At 30.8% G+C, this 18,530-nt stretch overlaps 1 protein-coding gene across 3 annotated transcripts in view; it reads right to left on the bottom strand.

Annotated features, from left to right (window-relative positions):
* Positions 1-18,530, bottom strand: part of nAChRa7 (nicotinic acetylcholine receptor alpha7 subunit) — a 240,533-nt gene that overhangs the window by 16,326 nt on the left and 205,677 nt on the right. For all 3 annotated transcript variants that reach the window (XM_087412611.1, XM_087412613.1, XM_087412612.1), the window contains 3 exons: positions 7,244-7,424; positions 4,341-4,416; positions 2,323-2,517 (listed from right to left, as the gene is read on the bottom strand). In XM_087412611.1, coding sequence (XP_087268737.1) covers positions 2,323-2,517; positions 4,341-4,416; positions 7,244-7,424 — 452 coding nt within the window. The remainder of the gene's footprint in view (positions 1-2,322; positions 2,518-4,340; positions 4,417-7,243; positions 7,425-18,530) is intronic.

The raw sequence follows: 18,530 nt of genomic DNA, 5'->3' as shown, positions 1-18,530 counted from the left end.
CAATTCTGTTTACACTCTTTAAGGAAATAATATATAAAGTTTTATGTTATAAAGAAAAATATCTTCTTAAAAGTAAATGAGAATTTTGTTGATTCCTAGTTTTGATTTGATCTCGAGTAAGAAATTTCAGAGACCGTTTGCACTCCAAGTACTTTAAGTATCCGACACTCAGGCTTTGAACTTAGTACCGCTCACTCGCGAATCACCGTGTCGCGTTAAGAGGCACTTTCAAATTATTTAGACTTTCAAAACGCTACGGCATCCACGGCAGATGCCTCATCTGAATATCAGACCTTACTCAAGCTTTTTTGAGACTCAATAACACGTTAAGAGTTGCCCTTAAGTCCCGTAGAAATGCGAAAGTCAATTGTGAATGAGTTGTATTATCTTCTTTCTGTCTCATTTCGTTTTCTCATGAAATAGGACGTTTTAAATTCTTACTTTGTATTGGAAAACTTGCATTACGTCAATATTGTGATCAATTAAGGTGATTTATAGATAATTATAATCTAAGTAATAAAAGTTTAAGAGATTATGTCTTATAAAAAAATAAAGAGAAAGTGCGATTAATTAAACGATCTAATATTAGATGATGCTCTGCCGTATCTTTAATTTTTTTATAATATTAATTAATCTTTTTCTATTTTTAGTAAAATACTCGTAACTATGCAAATATAAAATTTTCAATGCATGATATTCTTGTTGTCTATAAATCACTGTTAATGCTGAGCCAGCACCTGTAATACGTCTGTGTAGAGCCAATTTTATTGTATCTCGATTTACGAACAACTATAAGCTTTAAGGAAATTTGCAACAGGGACATTTGCAATTGTTCGGCATTGTCATTCCATTGTCGTCGTATCTCCGCATCGGTGACGACGATTGTCGCGATCGTTTCCGAATTCGATGGAGATTCAGCAACGCGCTTGTACGCTCGAAGAAACTCTACGATCTGAATAGAAGGCTTGCCGAAGTTTGCGCGCCGGGGCGCCGTTTCAATCGGGATCGAAGCGAAATCTAATCGTATAAACGCTCGATGCGCTTAGGGAACTCCTGCACCTCGGGTCTAATCACAGGAGCGTTTACACGGCAGCGCGAGGTGAGGCAGGCAAGGAATCGGAATTATGCAGCCGAACGATTTAAGCCGTAGGAAGTAGGATTTCACCCGAGCATCCGGCTTCTTGATAAATTCCAGAACGATCACGCTTATGAGGAAACAATAAAACATGTCATGGATAGCATCAATGCAATCTTTCTATATCTACAATTGCAATATTATAACTATGCGTGTAAAAAAAAGTCTAAAAGGGCTTGATTATGTTGCATACTGTTGAAATTTCATCAGATATTTTTTGTTAGAAAAATTATTAATTAAACTTACAATATTAATTATCATCAATCAATCATTTGCTATTTTTGGATCATAATAATTTTTTATCCACTTTTAATTCTAAATTACATTTATAATCTATATTTTAAGAAAATAATTCAATTCAGAATATCGAGATTAAATAGAACGGGTTAAAAAGTAATTATTATCAATTTTTAATTTATCTTTAATTATTACAACTATATGCAAGAGAAGGTCTGTGAAAAAGTTCGATTACATTGAATACTATTGAAAGATTTCATCGAACATTTTTCTTGTAGAAAAATTATCAGCTAAAATATAATATTAATTACCATCAATCAATCATATTTAGATTGTGATAATTTTTCATCTCACTTTAACTATACACTGTATTCACGATCAATATTTTGAAAAAAAAAGTCTAGTTGAGACTGCTAGGATTAAAAGTAATGACAGAAATCGATTCTTAATTTTTTATAATAAAATGAAGATAATAAAACTATTTTCTTTATTTAAATCTATATATTTTTTTTATTATAAGCAACTTTTCCTCAAAATATTTCTACGAATCATACGTATCATATATTTATAGTTTCTGTGCAACATGCACAGATCTTGCGATACATCACTATTCTCTATACAATTGCGTAACAATGTAAAATTACAATCGGAATTTGTACTCAATAAATCAAGATTTCGTGTAGTGTAACGAACTTTTGTTGATATGAATTTCCACATGTTGAAATGTCGATAAAGTTCCGCGGTCCACGAATGCGAAAGAAACTCGTGACGACACGATACAGAATAGTTTCTTCACGGTGCCCGGATGCAGGAGCGCCTGCCAGCCGGAACTAGGTCGGGTCTAATCGTGCAAATGTCTGATACTCTTAGCAAACAGGGACGTGCCTAATCGCGAGAGCGTTTACGGGCTGTCGGGGGCAATCGGAGTTTTGCATCGAGTTTAAACTTACCGAGGGAGAGTTTCTCGCCGGAATCGGGCGGCAAGGTGAACCCGAGGACGGCCATGCTGGCAATCAGGACGCACGGCACGATCAAGTTGAAGAAGTAGTAGAGTGTGCGTCTTCTGATGATGACGACAAAAGTGATGTCTACATACGGTTCTGGGCAGCAGTTGTAGTAGATCTCATTTCTCTTACCGGGTACCCCTGAGCAAGATAAAAGGAAAAATTTATCTCATGCGTCTCGCGCCAAGTGTATGCGTCACACTATTACATGAATATAACGTTTAACTCTAGTCTTTAGAATGCAAGCAAAAAGTCAGAAACATGAATACAGTGCATAATTTCCATGGATTTTCTCTAAATATAAAAAGTGTAAAGATTATGAATACTTATATATAATAATAAAAATTATAAAATGTTTGCGTTCTATACATATATAATTTAAAATATATATAATTTATATAATTTAATTGATAGTTCTAACAATAAACTAGAAATTATTGTGAAATTAAAATTCTCAGGTAAATATTCCATCGAATAATGCTTAAATATGACATCGTACACGTATATGGGCAATCGACGTACTGTCAATAAAACGAAGTGCTTTCTCGAACGTAACAAAAGGTTGTTGGAAGCGAAAAATTTCTCTTTTCTGCTCCTTGAATTATCCCGTGCAACAGGGCAAAGAAAAACGGAAGATTCTATCTTACGTTATTCCTGCGGGTACAAACTGGTGCGCTTTGCTGCAGCTGCAGTTACTTAAGATACATTTCTACCACAAGTCTCATAACCGCGGCTCATACATTGCACGTATACGTCGACCTACGCTATTCCCACGCGTAATGCATCGTACAATTTTTCGAGAGATACACGAGATACGCCAAGAGAGAGCAAATGCTTTTATTTCTGCGTTGGAGGAACAATAAAGGTGCCACACCATTTCTTACGTTTACAATAAATTTATCAATGGCGAATTATACATAATTGAACAATATATCATAATTGTAATGCAATCTCTCTCGTAATTATGAGAGAGAAACAAACCAGATGTTTCTATCTTTGCTCTACAATTCCAATACGGATATTGCGTGAGTTCCATGTATAAGTTTATTTTCAAACCATTACGTTATATGTAATTGAATAATTTGAATTACGATTACAATTTTTCTTTTAATAATGCTAATTGGAAGTTCTTATTATCAAAAATGTTATTAATTGATCTTTTATCATTATTTTATTTTATTAATCCTTATAAATCATATATTATTTTACATTTTGTAATAAAATTTTGTAATAAATTATTCATACATTTATTAAAAACGTACTTTGAATTCAAAATTAATCTTTAAAATGTAGATCAATTTCATCTTGTGAACTATTTCTTTAAAAATATACCTATACATATAGTGGGTGTAGTTTCAATATACGAAAACTCATTTCATATAAAATATTGAAGTAAAACGCAAAAACATATTCATATAAGATTTACATTTGAAAATTCTTTTTACATATTCATAACTCCGATACTGCAAATCTAAAAGCTTTTGTAGCTGCTGAAGATCCATCAATTATTTTGTATATATCAAGAATAAAACAAGTTGCCAAGTATAACAGTATAAACATCTGGAAATGAAAGATTGTAATTTAAATCTACCCTTCTCTATCTACGATTCTCCAACGATTATTCAGCAACTATCACGAACTATTATTCGTTCTTCGAATCAAGCAAGTAGCAATTTCTCTCGCGACACTTTACCGATTGCCCGACGTGTTCGCCAGCGAAAACACTAAACTTCGGACGCACGCGGAGCGAGCCGCTACGTCCCGCCTGACCCAGATGCAGGCAATTTTGACAGGGACAAAGTGAGGATCAATACCGGTTCCGATTTGCGAAACGATTGATCATCCGCCCGTGGCTGTGCAAGACTTTAGAATTGCTAATCGGCCGGGAATCACTTTCGGCGCCGGGGCAAACTATCCGGGCGTGGCGACGTGAACGGTTCCCGATAAGGACTGTAAAAACTCACCCAACAGATGCCACTCGCCGTTAGTGATGAAACTGCTGATGTCACCTCCGGACTCGTCCTGCAGCTGCAGATCCAACTGTCGACAATTTATGAGTCGATTAGAGGAAAGTTATTGCAACCGCGCCATGTAAGACGACTGTTTCAAAAGCTACAGAAAAGTCTGTTCAACAGTATGGCAAGGATGCAAAAGTTGTTAACTTTTCTTTAAAAAGAATACTTTACTATATACTTTATTAAAACTAAAACTCTCTTTACGCTATACTTTTCAAAGCACTTCTGATATTTGAGAATTAATTTACTGCAATTTAGTTTTTCTCCTCAAATTTTATATTATTAAATATGTACCACATTTTCTAAAAACTTTTAGAAATATCATTACTTATTTATGTAAAATAATTGACACAAATAGTATAAGTTTTTAAGAATTTAACAATAAAGCAACAAAACATTACACATGAATAATATTTTTTATTCTATTCTGTTGATTTATAGACTTCGTGTAGTCTTGTTGATGTGAATTCATATATGTATGTTTACATAGCTCTATATAAAGCTTTCGCAAACCTTCTGCGATTTTTGCCCGTTTGAATATCGATGTAAACTTTTTTTGTGTGACATTCGGGAGCAATCTATGACAAATTAATATCTGGGGGCGAATTGTTATAAATGTAATAAATGGAAATGGACGATCTCAAATCGAAAAGTCTGTTTTGCATTGTTTGTATTCAGCGGATCGAACTGAGCTCGAGAAAATCTTAGCATATCCCGTTTGTCTTACTTTCTTTTCTCTTCGTTTGTTTCCATTTTGTTCTGCTTATTGTCCTCGTTAATGAACTCCTGAGCGTTCTCGAATTGTCTGGCACACCGTGTAATTCGCATCCTCAATTTTAATTATTCCGAAGTTGCACGTTTAACAATTGAGGACTTGGTAGGTATGTACATTGGTCGTGTGGCAGAAATACACGTTTACACGATAAATCGGTATACATAAATTGAACCCGACTATGAAACTTTTGTAGTTAGCAAAGTTATTGTTATCGTAATCGGATAACATTAACATGCCGTACAGTTGCACATCTGTTGTAATACAAAACACAGTTTTTAAATAGGACATTTTACCGCTGTAATTTTGAATTAATATTACTTTATGAGAAATATCAAGAAATCAACACATCATGACATATTTTTTTATCTCTACTTCTTTTATAAAATAATTTTATAAATTGATATTTTCACATAACTACTTTTTATCATTAATTAATTAATCTAACGTAAGCCAAAATTTATTTTATTTATTTATCAGACTTAAATCAATTTATAAAAAGAGATAATTAAAAAGTTACATATATTCTTTTATTTAAGCAAAATTTTTAAAAAAAAATTAATCTTAATATATTGTTATATAATTTTGCTTTTGCGATACAAAAACACTAAAAAATATTTCTTCCTTATGGAAATGAGTTGGATTATATGAATAAAAGGTAGAGAAATCGCGTGTAAGTGAAAATCCTGAATATCGCGCATTCCCACGTTCATTAGCTTCTAAATGCGTCTTATGATTCGTAAATTTCCTGCGATTCACTCTGAAATGACATTTACCACCCCAGTGGTGTTTCGACCAAATACCGAGTGCATTTTACGCTTATTGTGGTATTTTTGAAGTGTACTTATACAAATCGCAGGTCTGGTGTACAAACCGCAGGTCTCAAGCATTTTCCATAAAATGTTCTAACATTACACGAGTATTATTCGTAAAATCTTTTGATAAAAATTGATAAAATATAAAATAAGAAAAGTTAGAAATTTTTATGAATGCATTATAATTTTAATTATTCCTATTCGCAGTTGTATTGATTATATTTTGAATTTTAATGAAAAAAATGTTAATTAAATGCGTTTTTATACGAATAATAGATTTGTTACTCTTAAAATAATTAGTCTTCAACAAAAGTGCTGTGCAAACATTAATGCGAAAAAATTTAATATTTAAATATATAGAAATTATTTTAAACTGTGTGTGACCCATTAAAGAAAAATAGAAATTTATAAATAACAAATTTTTTCAAATAGAATTTTGATCTAACGAAAGATATAAATATCAAGACATTCAAAGACAAATTAAGTAAAATCGGCAATATGTGACATCTCATTACATATATTATATGTAAATTTCTATTTTTTTTTTTAATGGGTCATACAGTTTAAAATTTGTTGAAGACTAATTATTTTAACTTTTAAGAGTAGCAAATCTATTATCAAACGACACGTTATAAAAATGCATTTACTCAATTAACATTTTTTAAATTAAAATACAGAAATATAATTAATATTACTAAATATCTTATAATAAAGAGAGTAATTTTATTACTAACAATATATTTATGCTTTTTATGAAATTACTTTGTACAGACTTTTCTCGCTCGCTTCAAATAAATAATTATTCAACATTATTCACAGATGAACGAGAATTGCAATCCCAGGAATGCTATCCACCTTGCATCAGAGATGATGGGAAATGCGCCTCCATTACGCGATCGGAGTACTTTACTCAAAGCTCTATTCTTAGGAATTTTACGAATCGTTCTCGCGAACGAATCTTACATTGGCAAACAGTGAAGATTTTCTATCTCTTTCCCTCCTTCCCCTTTTTCACTTTTCTCTCTCTCTCTCTTACTGTTTTCCTCTTTCTCTCGTTCTTGGACGCTAATCAAACTGCTCGACGCCGTCGCTTTGAATTATTTCCGGGTCTCGAGACCATACCGACGGGAAGTATCGACGTGCTTCCGACAGATTGGAAAATTCGTAAGTTCGACGTCTGTCGAAGAAGAGAACATCGGGACAGGATGGATTAGAAAACGACGATTGGTTGACCCAATTCCGTAATGCATGTCCTCTATACTCACCTGAGAGCCGTCGTACGTCCAGGAACCGAATTTCATCTCGCAGCGCTGATCGTCAAAGGGAAACCAGGTAATGTCGATCTTGCAAGTACTCTTGAATATACCGGGCGGCACGTACATACAGGTCCCATTGTTCTTTACGACAACGTTCGTCGGGTAAGTGCCGTCGAAGCCCTCGTCGGCGCTATAACGAACAATCACGTTAACTTTTCAATCCTGGAATGCAGCGAGCCGAGGTAATCGGCAGATTTGATGGTAAAAATAAAAAAATAATCATATTGTTTTCAGCATTCTAAAACAAAACGCTTGAGTCTTTCCGCTTTATTTACGGGACTGTGAAATTACATATATATTTAGTTATGAACTTAAATTAAAATTATAGATATATAAGTATTTTATATCACTTTTTTGTTTTATATTTGCTATTATTTTTATTTTCCATATATGTACGTAGGTTCTCTTTCATTATTAACGCAAATCCGTTTCATCATAGACATAATGGTCGTTCGTTTAATACTATTATGTTATACAATTCTCGTGATTGAGAATGTTCGTAGACTCATGTGGGACGTCTATCTTTCTATACTCAAGAGACTAAACAATATTGGGGAACACGTGAACAGAACCTAACACTAGAATACTGATGTCCCCAAAGTAAACCCGTCGGTTTATTCCTTCCCTGCAATAATTTAAAGACAATTCGGTTGTCCCTAATGCTACTCCTTGTCACAAGAACAGAGACAATGAGACTCCCTATCTTCTACAATAACTATTATACTTCGAGCAATAATTCGATTTTGAACTCATTTATATTTATTTTAAAACTAAAATAGTGACATAATGTTCTGATTTTAAAATCAATCCTATAATTTAATAAAGTTGCACGAGTTTAGCTGATGATTATGAAATAAGATAGCAAAAAAATTATAAATCAATACTAATGACATAATTTTAATTACATAAATAAATAGTTTCGTAAATTGCATCAAATTTAAATAGACTTAGTAGAGCTGAATTTATATCTATTTTAAATGTTGGAATATCAAATTATAATACCATACAGACGCTGGCATAACGATTTAAATTTATTAAATATAGTGCTATCGATGATCAATCATCATGACGGAATTTCGCTGTACACGTTTGAAAAATATATTGATAATAAACGGCAGACATAAAAATAAACTACTATCGTAACTACAGAGTAGCATTTAAGTGTGCACTATATCTTGACATCTCGCGCAGTAAAATAAATTACCGCAAAAGCAAACGTTACTCTCTTCAAACGTTATTCTACGATATTCTTCAAAATTTAAATAGCGTATTCTCGTAAAATTTTTTTACGAAAAATTCAATCTTTCTATACAAATATTACAGTCAAGTTTTCGCATTTTTCCCAAAATTGCACGTTGAAAATATATAAATACTTTTGAATAAACTGACTTAAGAGACTATAAATATTCTATATATAATATATTTAACGTAAGAATAAGGATCTGTTTATTTTATAACACTTAGATTAGCATTTAAAATTTGTGTTATATCTCAACATAAAAACTGTGATTAAAAAAAAAGTTTGAATGTGTTTATGTGTGTAAATTATAAATAAATTAATAATCGTTTATGTAAAATGTTAAGCTAATGTATTCATTGAAATTTTTATAGAAAAAAGAAATATTCTCTGATTATATTATCCGATTATAATCATCTAAGATGTCAATTAAATAAAAATAAATTGTCGTACTGCTTGAATTTAGTGCAACTTACGACAACAATGTCTCGTAGCGTTGCATTAAAGCAAACTCGAATAAACTAGTGGGAGCTAATTATGGATGAGTCTACCCCAAGCCTTTGACGTCCTACCTCGCTTGTCTTACACCCCGTTCGATTCCGTTCCATTTGCGTTAACTAAGAGGAACACACGTCAACTTTTTACATGCACTCGGACGCGAATTGACGCGATACTTATTTTTGCAATTTTTTCCAGAGAGCCGACTTTTCTTTTATTGTAGGAAAAATCAACAGCCTTTCGTCATAACTTTACAATTATTTAAGCAAACTGTGCGATACTAGGCTTGCAAATGAGACAAACCAATATACTTACTTATCAATTATTTAAGCAACATTCGTGTTCCAAATTGATATATCAATGCCATTTCTGTTATTTTATTAGTACCATTGTATATCAAAAAACGTATAAAACGTGAATAATGCTTAAATTAGATTAATTAAATGTTTTTTATTTAAAAAATGTTCAAATGTTAAATTTTAATAAGAATCGACGCGCATGCTTTTGTTGAAGAGCTGTTTTTATGTAAAGCTGGTTCTACATTAATCCCAAGTTGATCGCAAACTAAATTTGAAGTGTCAGTTTTAAAATTGACGCTTCAGATTGACTGTCGTAATAAGCTTGCGATCGACTTGTGACTAACGTAAAATCAGCTTAATATACAACCAGAATATTCTTCCGTAATAATAACGGTTTGTGTAAGAAAACTATTATATTCAAATTAGCAAATATTAATTTAATTTTTGTTTCTTCCAGTTTTAGAGAACAATTTTCTTCTGTATATAATAAAACATTATAGTAATAACACCTTGGAATAATTTTTCTAATAATTTTTCTAATAATCGCGAATTATTTAATTATTATCTAGATTTTTTTTCGAATCGATTATACCTACTGCCATTGCGATAAACTTTTATTTGTTAAGAACCTCCTTTTGATCGTAACGATGCAAAAAAAGTATAACTACGCCAAGTATACTACGCAAGACATACTAAACGGAGATAGGATAGCTTAATTAAATTCTTTTTCATCATGCTCCTTTAACTTGTAGCTTGATTACTACTTTGGCTTAGAGTTATCTAGAAGTTTTAAATTTCTTACAAATTCTTCGTGATGGCTGGCTTTCCGCTTATTTAATAATGCAAATAAAACTTTAGAGCAGAAAAAGTTGAACGATGGTTGCCTATTGAAGTGAATTTTTAAATCGACATGGTAATAAAAAATAACAAAAATTTTAGTTCATGTTAAATTTAAATTAAATCCTGATTAAAGCAAAAATGCGATTATTTTTACATTCAGGCTTACAGAACAAGAAATTTATTTTTGGTTTGACATTAAAGTAATAATTAGATTATTAAATAAATAAATATGCGCAATAGCATTGAAATTAGGATAAATTAATTAAATAAGTTATATATTAAGTTCTGGATTAAGTAGAGAATCTGTCTTTATTTTCATCAAAACAAAAAGAAAATTTTATGTTGTGAACTTAGTTTCCCTATAATATACGCCATATCTGTTTTCTTTATTTAATCAGACGTACATGAGCTTACGAGCTTGGAGAAAATATTTGTAAGAAAGGATGTTGTGCTCCAGCCCCACGTTACATCCTATAAAATAGAATATTCTACCTCGAGTGCGTGCCTTGTATGATAACGAAAAGGATGTAACAATAAGAGAAATTCTCCTGTGGAAATATCGAAGCTCAAACTTCGTAGCATAGTTTGCATTGCATTATTTTTATGTAATCTTGAAATAAACTAACCTGCATTATTTGTAAAAACAAAAAAAATATTTCCATTATTAAAATTAACATGAGACATTGTTCACCTTGCAGTGACAATGTGAATATGTGACAATGAAAACAAAATGCTGTAATATTCTAATTTGTGATTCTTTGACATTATATAATATTATATTTTTAATAAGCCATTATCTTCCACGCTGTTCTGTTTCATATCTGAAATATATGCACTTATATTTTCTAAAAGAAACCAAAAATCTTCTTTTTCATATATGACTGACTTATCAGTGACATATACTACTGACGCGCTCTTTCAGTTTGAACAAGACTGATTACATACGCATTTATTATATTTTTAATCAATGTATCGGATAATTAATGTTAAATGTAGTCCAATCCTAATTCCAATTATTAATATAAAATCGTCTTAATAAAGGATAATAATCTAGAATTTTATAATTGTAACATTTAGTTATTATAATTTAATTTTAAGTTCACATTAGATTTTAAGTATGTAATTGTTTCATTTCTCATGTTGAGTTAAATGTGAAATATAGGCTCGCTTGATTTTCACTTGAAATGAACTTTTCAAACTTCGCATTTCAAGATATAAAAATCCATTCTGAATAATTTACGTAACACGTTCGTAAGGCCAGATTCAAATAACGATCATAAACGCGAGTCTACATTTTTATTTCGCTTGTGATAAAATTTGCAATTTAAATAAGATGGCAATGCTACCTCATGTAATCTTGCAAGAAAAATTTTGTAAGCGTAGAGCTTTGACTATACTCTTTAGCAACTTCAAGGAGTGCTCCACTTAATAGTGAGAAGAGGTAACCACAGATTCTCTCACGAATACTTAATGAAATCATCGCGAAGTTACCAAGAATCGAGACGAGTTGCTTATTCTTGAGGTGTTATTTGTTTCTATCTCTTTCGCGTAATATTAAAGAGAACAATACTATTTTTAACAAGAATTTATATTTAGATACATTTCTGCAAATTTTACATTAATCACAAATTGATAATAATTATTTACTTTCTTTTTTTGTCATTAATGTTATATTTACTGCCAATAATCCTTTTTTTTTTAAGTTTGCAATTAGATACTAATAGTTTTCCTAATAGTCTAATTAATAATTAGAATATTCACTTAATTTAGTTATTTTCTACGAGTAATTCTGTTAGGTAAAAAACTCAATATTTAATTGCTAAAACCCCGTTCATAAAATTTATTAGATAACAATGATGACACACACACAGTTACACATACAATTAATTAATAGTACCGAGAATGATATAATTATTTCAGTAGACTAAAACTTTCATGTAAATAATTCTATTTTGTAATTAATTAAATTCTCATTTGTACAACTTTTTCATTTTGTTTTGTGTAACAAATTTTTAAACCTCCCTATATAAAATTATTATCAAGTCATTTATATTTAATTACATAAAAATTTTACAAAAATAAATTCTCTCAAATATTCCAAAATTCTGGCATAATTTTCTACAATGACTGCCGAATCCTCTGCTTTTACAGCGAATTCGTTCAGTACTCCCACGTGCACCGTATTACTTATCCTAAGAATGAACCCGTTATCGGGATTGCAACGTCTTGAGTACCGTTCCGGAATTCTTAATGAAACGATCACGAGGTTCCCGTGAATCGATTTACTCATTCTCAAATACGTTACGCTCATCCCTCATTCTTACCGTTCTCTACGTCCGCTCCTTAGGGAGCTTCAAGCTACCGCATGAAAAGAAAGTGTAATCATGAATGAAAATCACTCAAACGTACGATTATGAACTCCATATATTGCAAAAAGGCAACAAAGTGTCGATATAGCATAAAAGTTGTACTGACTTTTGAATAAAATCGAACTATATAGATACGCTTTCAGACTTTTTTTATTTTTAACATCCAAAAAAGTTCTAGTATTCCAAGATATGAGAAATGTAAAATTTTAAGAGTGTTATTTAGGAATTATGGAAATATATAAAAATCTATTTATAAAATCTTACGATCTTTTTTTCTGTAATTTATGATTATAAAATAATTTAAAGAGTTAAATATTATTATAAATTTTAACAAATTAAAATTCACATTTGTAATTATGCTTCTAGATAATTTATTTTGAACTACTTTGTAAAATAGAATAATTAAATAATTAGATTTTCAGAGAGCTCAAATGTGAGATAATAATCGCATTCAAAATTATTTTAGAAAGCATCAAGTATAATATACAATGGGCTGTTATTTTATAATACATTACAAATATTTTGTAACACATGGTGCGTTTGTATATGTACAATATATTGCGTGCAGTGTTTACAGGATAGCTTTGTTAAATTATGATTCGCTCAAACATTGGAATCATTTCATTCTTGCAATTGTCAATTGTTGAATAAGGATCAATGATTAATAATATAATATATTTATTAATAGCTTTTGAGATTAAAACCATAGAGCATTAAAAACATTAACAGCATTAAAAAATAAAAAAAATATAGATAATTGAAACAATCGCATCTATGAGCTATAATGCAATTTTGTAAATCGTTGGAATTATAGATAGCAGTCATTAATAATGTAGATAACGCGTAAGACTGCCATCATCTTAACAAAGTATGATTAACATGATATTTGTAATTGATAAGATCCTACTAATATTCAAACAGAACTACAAATCACGATAACTTCAAAATGATATTGCAGTGAATCATAATTATTGAAAAACAACTTAATAATAATAATTGTAGGGCTAGTAAAAATTATGTTCTAAACATATTTAAAACATATACAAGTATAGTTGATGTTTTAAACATGTCTTTTTATAATACTGTTTAAAGCATGTATGAAGCATTAAAACATGTTAAAAAAAAAACACAATGTTTTGTTCTTTTAAAAAAACGTTAAATTGGTACTCGAAAATTATAAGGTCTTAAGTATTTGAAAAATATGGTTTCGTAAGTGATACTCACGCATTGTGAATGTAAATCGGATCTTGTAATCTTATTTGCGCAGTAATTTACTCGGCGGGCAATGCCTCGAGACGTTTCGTTTATTTTTCGAGATTTTGCGTTGTTGTGGCAAGTATCGGCAGATGATTACAACATAAATTCACAACATACATACAAACATAAATTCGCGCATTTTATTTTCATGATCAATAACTCATAAGCGTATCGCAGCAAGTTACGAAACATTCTTACAATTGTTGCTCATCAGCCTGCTTTATTAAAGATTTAAAATAGGAATAATATCGTGTAGTAAAAAAATGTTTTAAGGAAGATGCTGTTAGTATTATTTGTGTCATTCTAATCTTATTTTACATCTAATAAGCAAAGAAGAGATAGAATAATACAAATAGCGCTAATAGTGTTTCTCTGAATGTATCCTAATTGTAAGACGTAGAAATTGATTAATCACCGTCAAATGTGAGGAGAATAATCGACTGTGATTTCTTACAACAAATTACTATTACTTCTATTGTAGACGGCTCATTATCCGCAAAAAAAAGTGACGGATCATTCGTAACAGAAATAAATAATTGCATACTGTGTATAATACGTACCATCAAGAAAGACATAATTATGACCACAATTATTCTAATAAAGCATAAAACGTTTAACCTACTTACGAAAAATTTATCATTTTCTGCTGAGTTTCTTACTACGACTAACTTTTGTTTATAGATAAAAAGAATTTAGATAAAAAGATGATATATAAATCAATTTAAGACAGAGCTTAAAATTTATATTAAAAAGTTATATTAAAAAAATGTTATTTTACCAACAATATAATTTTATTTGTTATAATATTTACATTAAATATAAAGTTACAGATTTTCATTTTCAATTTCTTGCTCTCTTATCTTTAAATTATGTCTCCAAATTAGATGCCAACAGTTCCACAAAATTGAAATAGAACTTTTAGGAGAATAAATCCAATGCTAATATAAATCTTGGAAACAAAACTTAAATGTGGGACGATAATCCACTCATCGAAATTACTTTGGAGAGAAAAGAATATAATATATGACATGCTTTTACTTTATAATACGTTATAAATATTTCGTAACGGTTGGTATACGACGTTAGAAAAATTTGTTTATACCGCTCTGTGTTCACTCAAGGTCGCTTTGTCATTCGATAGGCAGCATTGCGAACCAAGCATCATTTTTTGAATCATTATGGCAAGTATTGCGAACGCGATTATTGCTCACAAACAAATAGTAATAAATTCTCACATTTAATCTTCACGATCAATGACTAAGCGTATCGAAGCAAGTTATGAAGCATTCTTACAATCGTTGATCAGTCCTATTAAAGACTTATAAGCGAGGCAGCGAACCGAAAGATTAGATATTTCGCACGATTTATTCATTTAAAGCGAAAAGCGATAGAGATTATATAAAATATTACTTTACAATGTTTACGGACAAAGATTGTTTCTTTATTTATTCTTAGAATTGAGTATATTTCACATCGCCATTTGACTTTCTTCTCAATATAACGTGCTCGTTTTCGATTTGAAGGCGGATTGGCATTGGAGTAATACATGTCGACAGTTAATGAAAAACCGTGTTATATGATCGGTTGTTTATTAATTTTTAGATTGGGTTTAGACTTTGATAGAAAGCAGAAAAGCAGCAGTTATTATTAAAAATTTGTGCTGGTATGAAGCCAAAACCAGCGATTACCAGCGCGAATTCTGATTGGCTGCCGCTTTTCTGCTTTCTGCTTTTCTATCCAGATCTGAACCCACCCTTAATACATATTATTAGATTCTTTATGTCCTGCACATTTCTTTTCTTCGAAAAACTAAGGAGCCGTCAAGTAATTAGTTATAACAATTATATACAATTTTTATATACATTTTTTTTAAATACACAACCTTACAAATACTTTTTAAAGATGTTAAAATATATGTAAAAATCACTCCAATTAGCACAATTAATATTAAAAAAACATTTTTTAAATTAAATATTTATTTAATATAAAAATATTAAGTGAATATTTAAAAAATATTTTTGAAATATTTTGTGCTAATAATTTTCGTATATTTATTAAAATGATAAAAATTAACACGGGACACGAATGACTCATCATGTATAGTAAAAGATCGGGAAATTATTATATATACTAAGAGTTAATAAACTTACTAATATGCGTGTTTCGCGAAATATAAATGATTTAAACTTATTGTGCAAAGCATACATATTTTTGAGTAACATTTTATTTCTGTTCTTTTTATTTATTCTCTCACAATGCAATCCAATCGTTTTAAATTGTAATTATATATTATTTGAAGAAAGTATACAAAAGTACAGTCAAGAGCAACAGGTATAACACCGTCGTAGTGAATGTCGCGTAAAGTAAGCCGTGCGATGTTCGAATCTGCCGTTGATCGCATTGTTTGCGCGACGTCTGCACGAATCTTAGCTTCGTGCGTATTTTGTGACGTATTCTCTCCGTCTCGCTGTAATATACTAAAATACACAATCAAATCGGGAATGTCGTATATAACAGTGCGTGATTTCTGTTAATGAATGAGTTTCTGTTCTAATCGTTATAGTTCGTACTTATGTTATATCTAATCTAATGCATAAATATCACAAAGAAATAATGAATGAAGAAACGAAGAACAAAAGAAAGATTCGAAATCGTCGCATGACAAAGGAACAATTCGGTTAGTAACAATTATTAATTTATTATTTATAATTGTATAAATTGTTTGTTTCTGAAAAATATAAATAAAACGACAGGCATAAAAATGGTTGAGTAAAATTTTTATACAAGTCCAGTTTTTATATTTTTAGTATAAATATTCGAGTATGAAGAACAAAAGTATGGATTTCATTGGCCGTGAATTATTAGGAATTAATTGTATATAAATGATTGTTCAATAATTTATTCGCGGATTTAAATTGCTATTTTATAAACTATTCATATTTCAAAATATGATATTTCAATTTGAATTTCAACTAATATACTTTTAAATGAAATTTAAATAAATCTAAATAACTATAAATTAATATAAATCTAAGATTCTAGAGTGTTAAAAATGAGAATACAATAAAAATGTAAGAAATGAAACATGGATTAAATTGAAACGCTTAACAAAAATTCCGTCTCTTCCAAGATATTTGATAAAAAATCGTTACAAGAGAACCAAAAATGCAATTAATAAAAGAATAATCGTTAAAACCCTTACAGAAATTTAATATTGACTGATACTGAAAGACAGTAATTAATTATTTATTTTAAATATTAAGAGCATTGTTGTTTAGTACTCAAATAAGTAATTAATTATTGTCTTTCAGTAATAAATTGATCAGTATTAGATCTATAAAGAAATCGTAAATATAAACTTTCAAAGCTTTTTCTCAGTGCTTTATTGTCCAGTATTTTATTGTTTAGCAATATTAAACAATTCCAAATTTCTCTGCTATAAACGCTCAATATAAAATGTTACGAGACTTCTATTTGAATCGATTCCCTCATTTCGCGCGCTTTAACCTCTTCGTGCCCTGAAATTCTCACTGGGTCGACCCTACAGAGAAATATTTGATTTTGAATGGGATGCATCGGGGCGATTCCGCGAATATAAGGCGGCTGAATGATATACATAATACACTTCCAGTCGCATCCGGGCTAAGGATTGGTTGGAACATGGCCAGTTGGCCGCGACCCAATCCGTTATTTCATTCTTTTCGAATCCACCCTCTGTGTACCACCGCGTGCTCACTAACCCCGCAAAACCATCCAGAGTGCACCCTACGCGGCACCTCCTAGTGCCACACCCACCACTGCCATCGTCATCGATAACAGAGCATGTTTCGTCTTTCGTTCTGTTTTTACCGTCAAATAAATTGCGCGACTTCACAGACGCGTGCGTTTTTGCTCGGATTTTAAAAACGGACTTTTTACGTTAAAGTTTCACATGCATTTATGATATCTGAAAAAATACACCAATCTCTTTAAAATGATAAAATATGTAAAAATACTGTCGGATTGAATACTATCAACTGTTATATATCTCTTTTCTCTTCTGGCCGAGATCGAATAAATACGATTTTAGTTTTACAGTTTTATTTCATTTTAGCTGCTCTTTACTGCATTTAAATTTATTTTGATTCTTACACACGCTTTTCATTTTCATCTCGTCATTACGAGGCTTATCCATAAGTTATTGTTTATAATGCAATCGCACAATTCCTAATATTGTTGGATTGTTATCTATATTTGTTTCTCTTGAAAAGATAAAAGAAGATTCGATAAATATTGATATAATGAATAATAAAATTTAATTAAACGCACAATAAAATCTTACGAAAATTTTCAATTTAAAAAGGTTTATTGTCAAACTCGCATTGATAAACTGCGAGATATTATTTTTCCAATTTTTGTTCTCTCTTTTTTTTTTGCATTACGTCCTCACGCATTTTTAGCGTTTTCGTTTCCACACAAAAGTTGCGAGAAGTGTTGAGAGGCAAAAAATTGACCTCGTGTTCCTTTGCACGAACGTTCGTTTAACGTGCGCGCTCACGGTATACGGCAAACAAGAGTGTAATAAATGGCGTATGGGGTAAAAGACCACACGGGCATATTGATTTCGTGATGCAAGCGTTATCCTCGTTCCGTTCACCTATGCGATCAATCTTTCCATTTCTGCATATAACTTCGTATGCGTGCGGAACATGTACCTCGATAGAATTTTTCGACTTTTCCTGTTGTGCGAGTTGACT

Source organism: Acromyrmex echinatior, chromosome 13 (assembly GCF_024713525.1).
Source record: "Acromyrmex echinatior isolate Ae372 chromosome 13, ASM2471352v2, whole genome shotgun sequence".
NCBI classification, from domain to species: domain Eukaryota; kingdom Metazoa; phylum Arthropoda; class Insecta; order Hymenoptera; family Formicidae; genus Acromyrmex; species Acromyrmex echinatior.
Note: the sequence above shows the minus strand (reverse complement) of the source record. Positions and strands in the feature narration are given on the sequence as shown.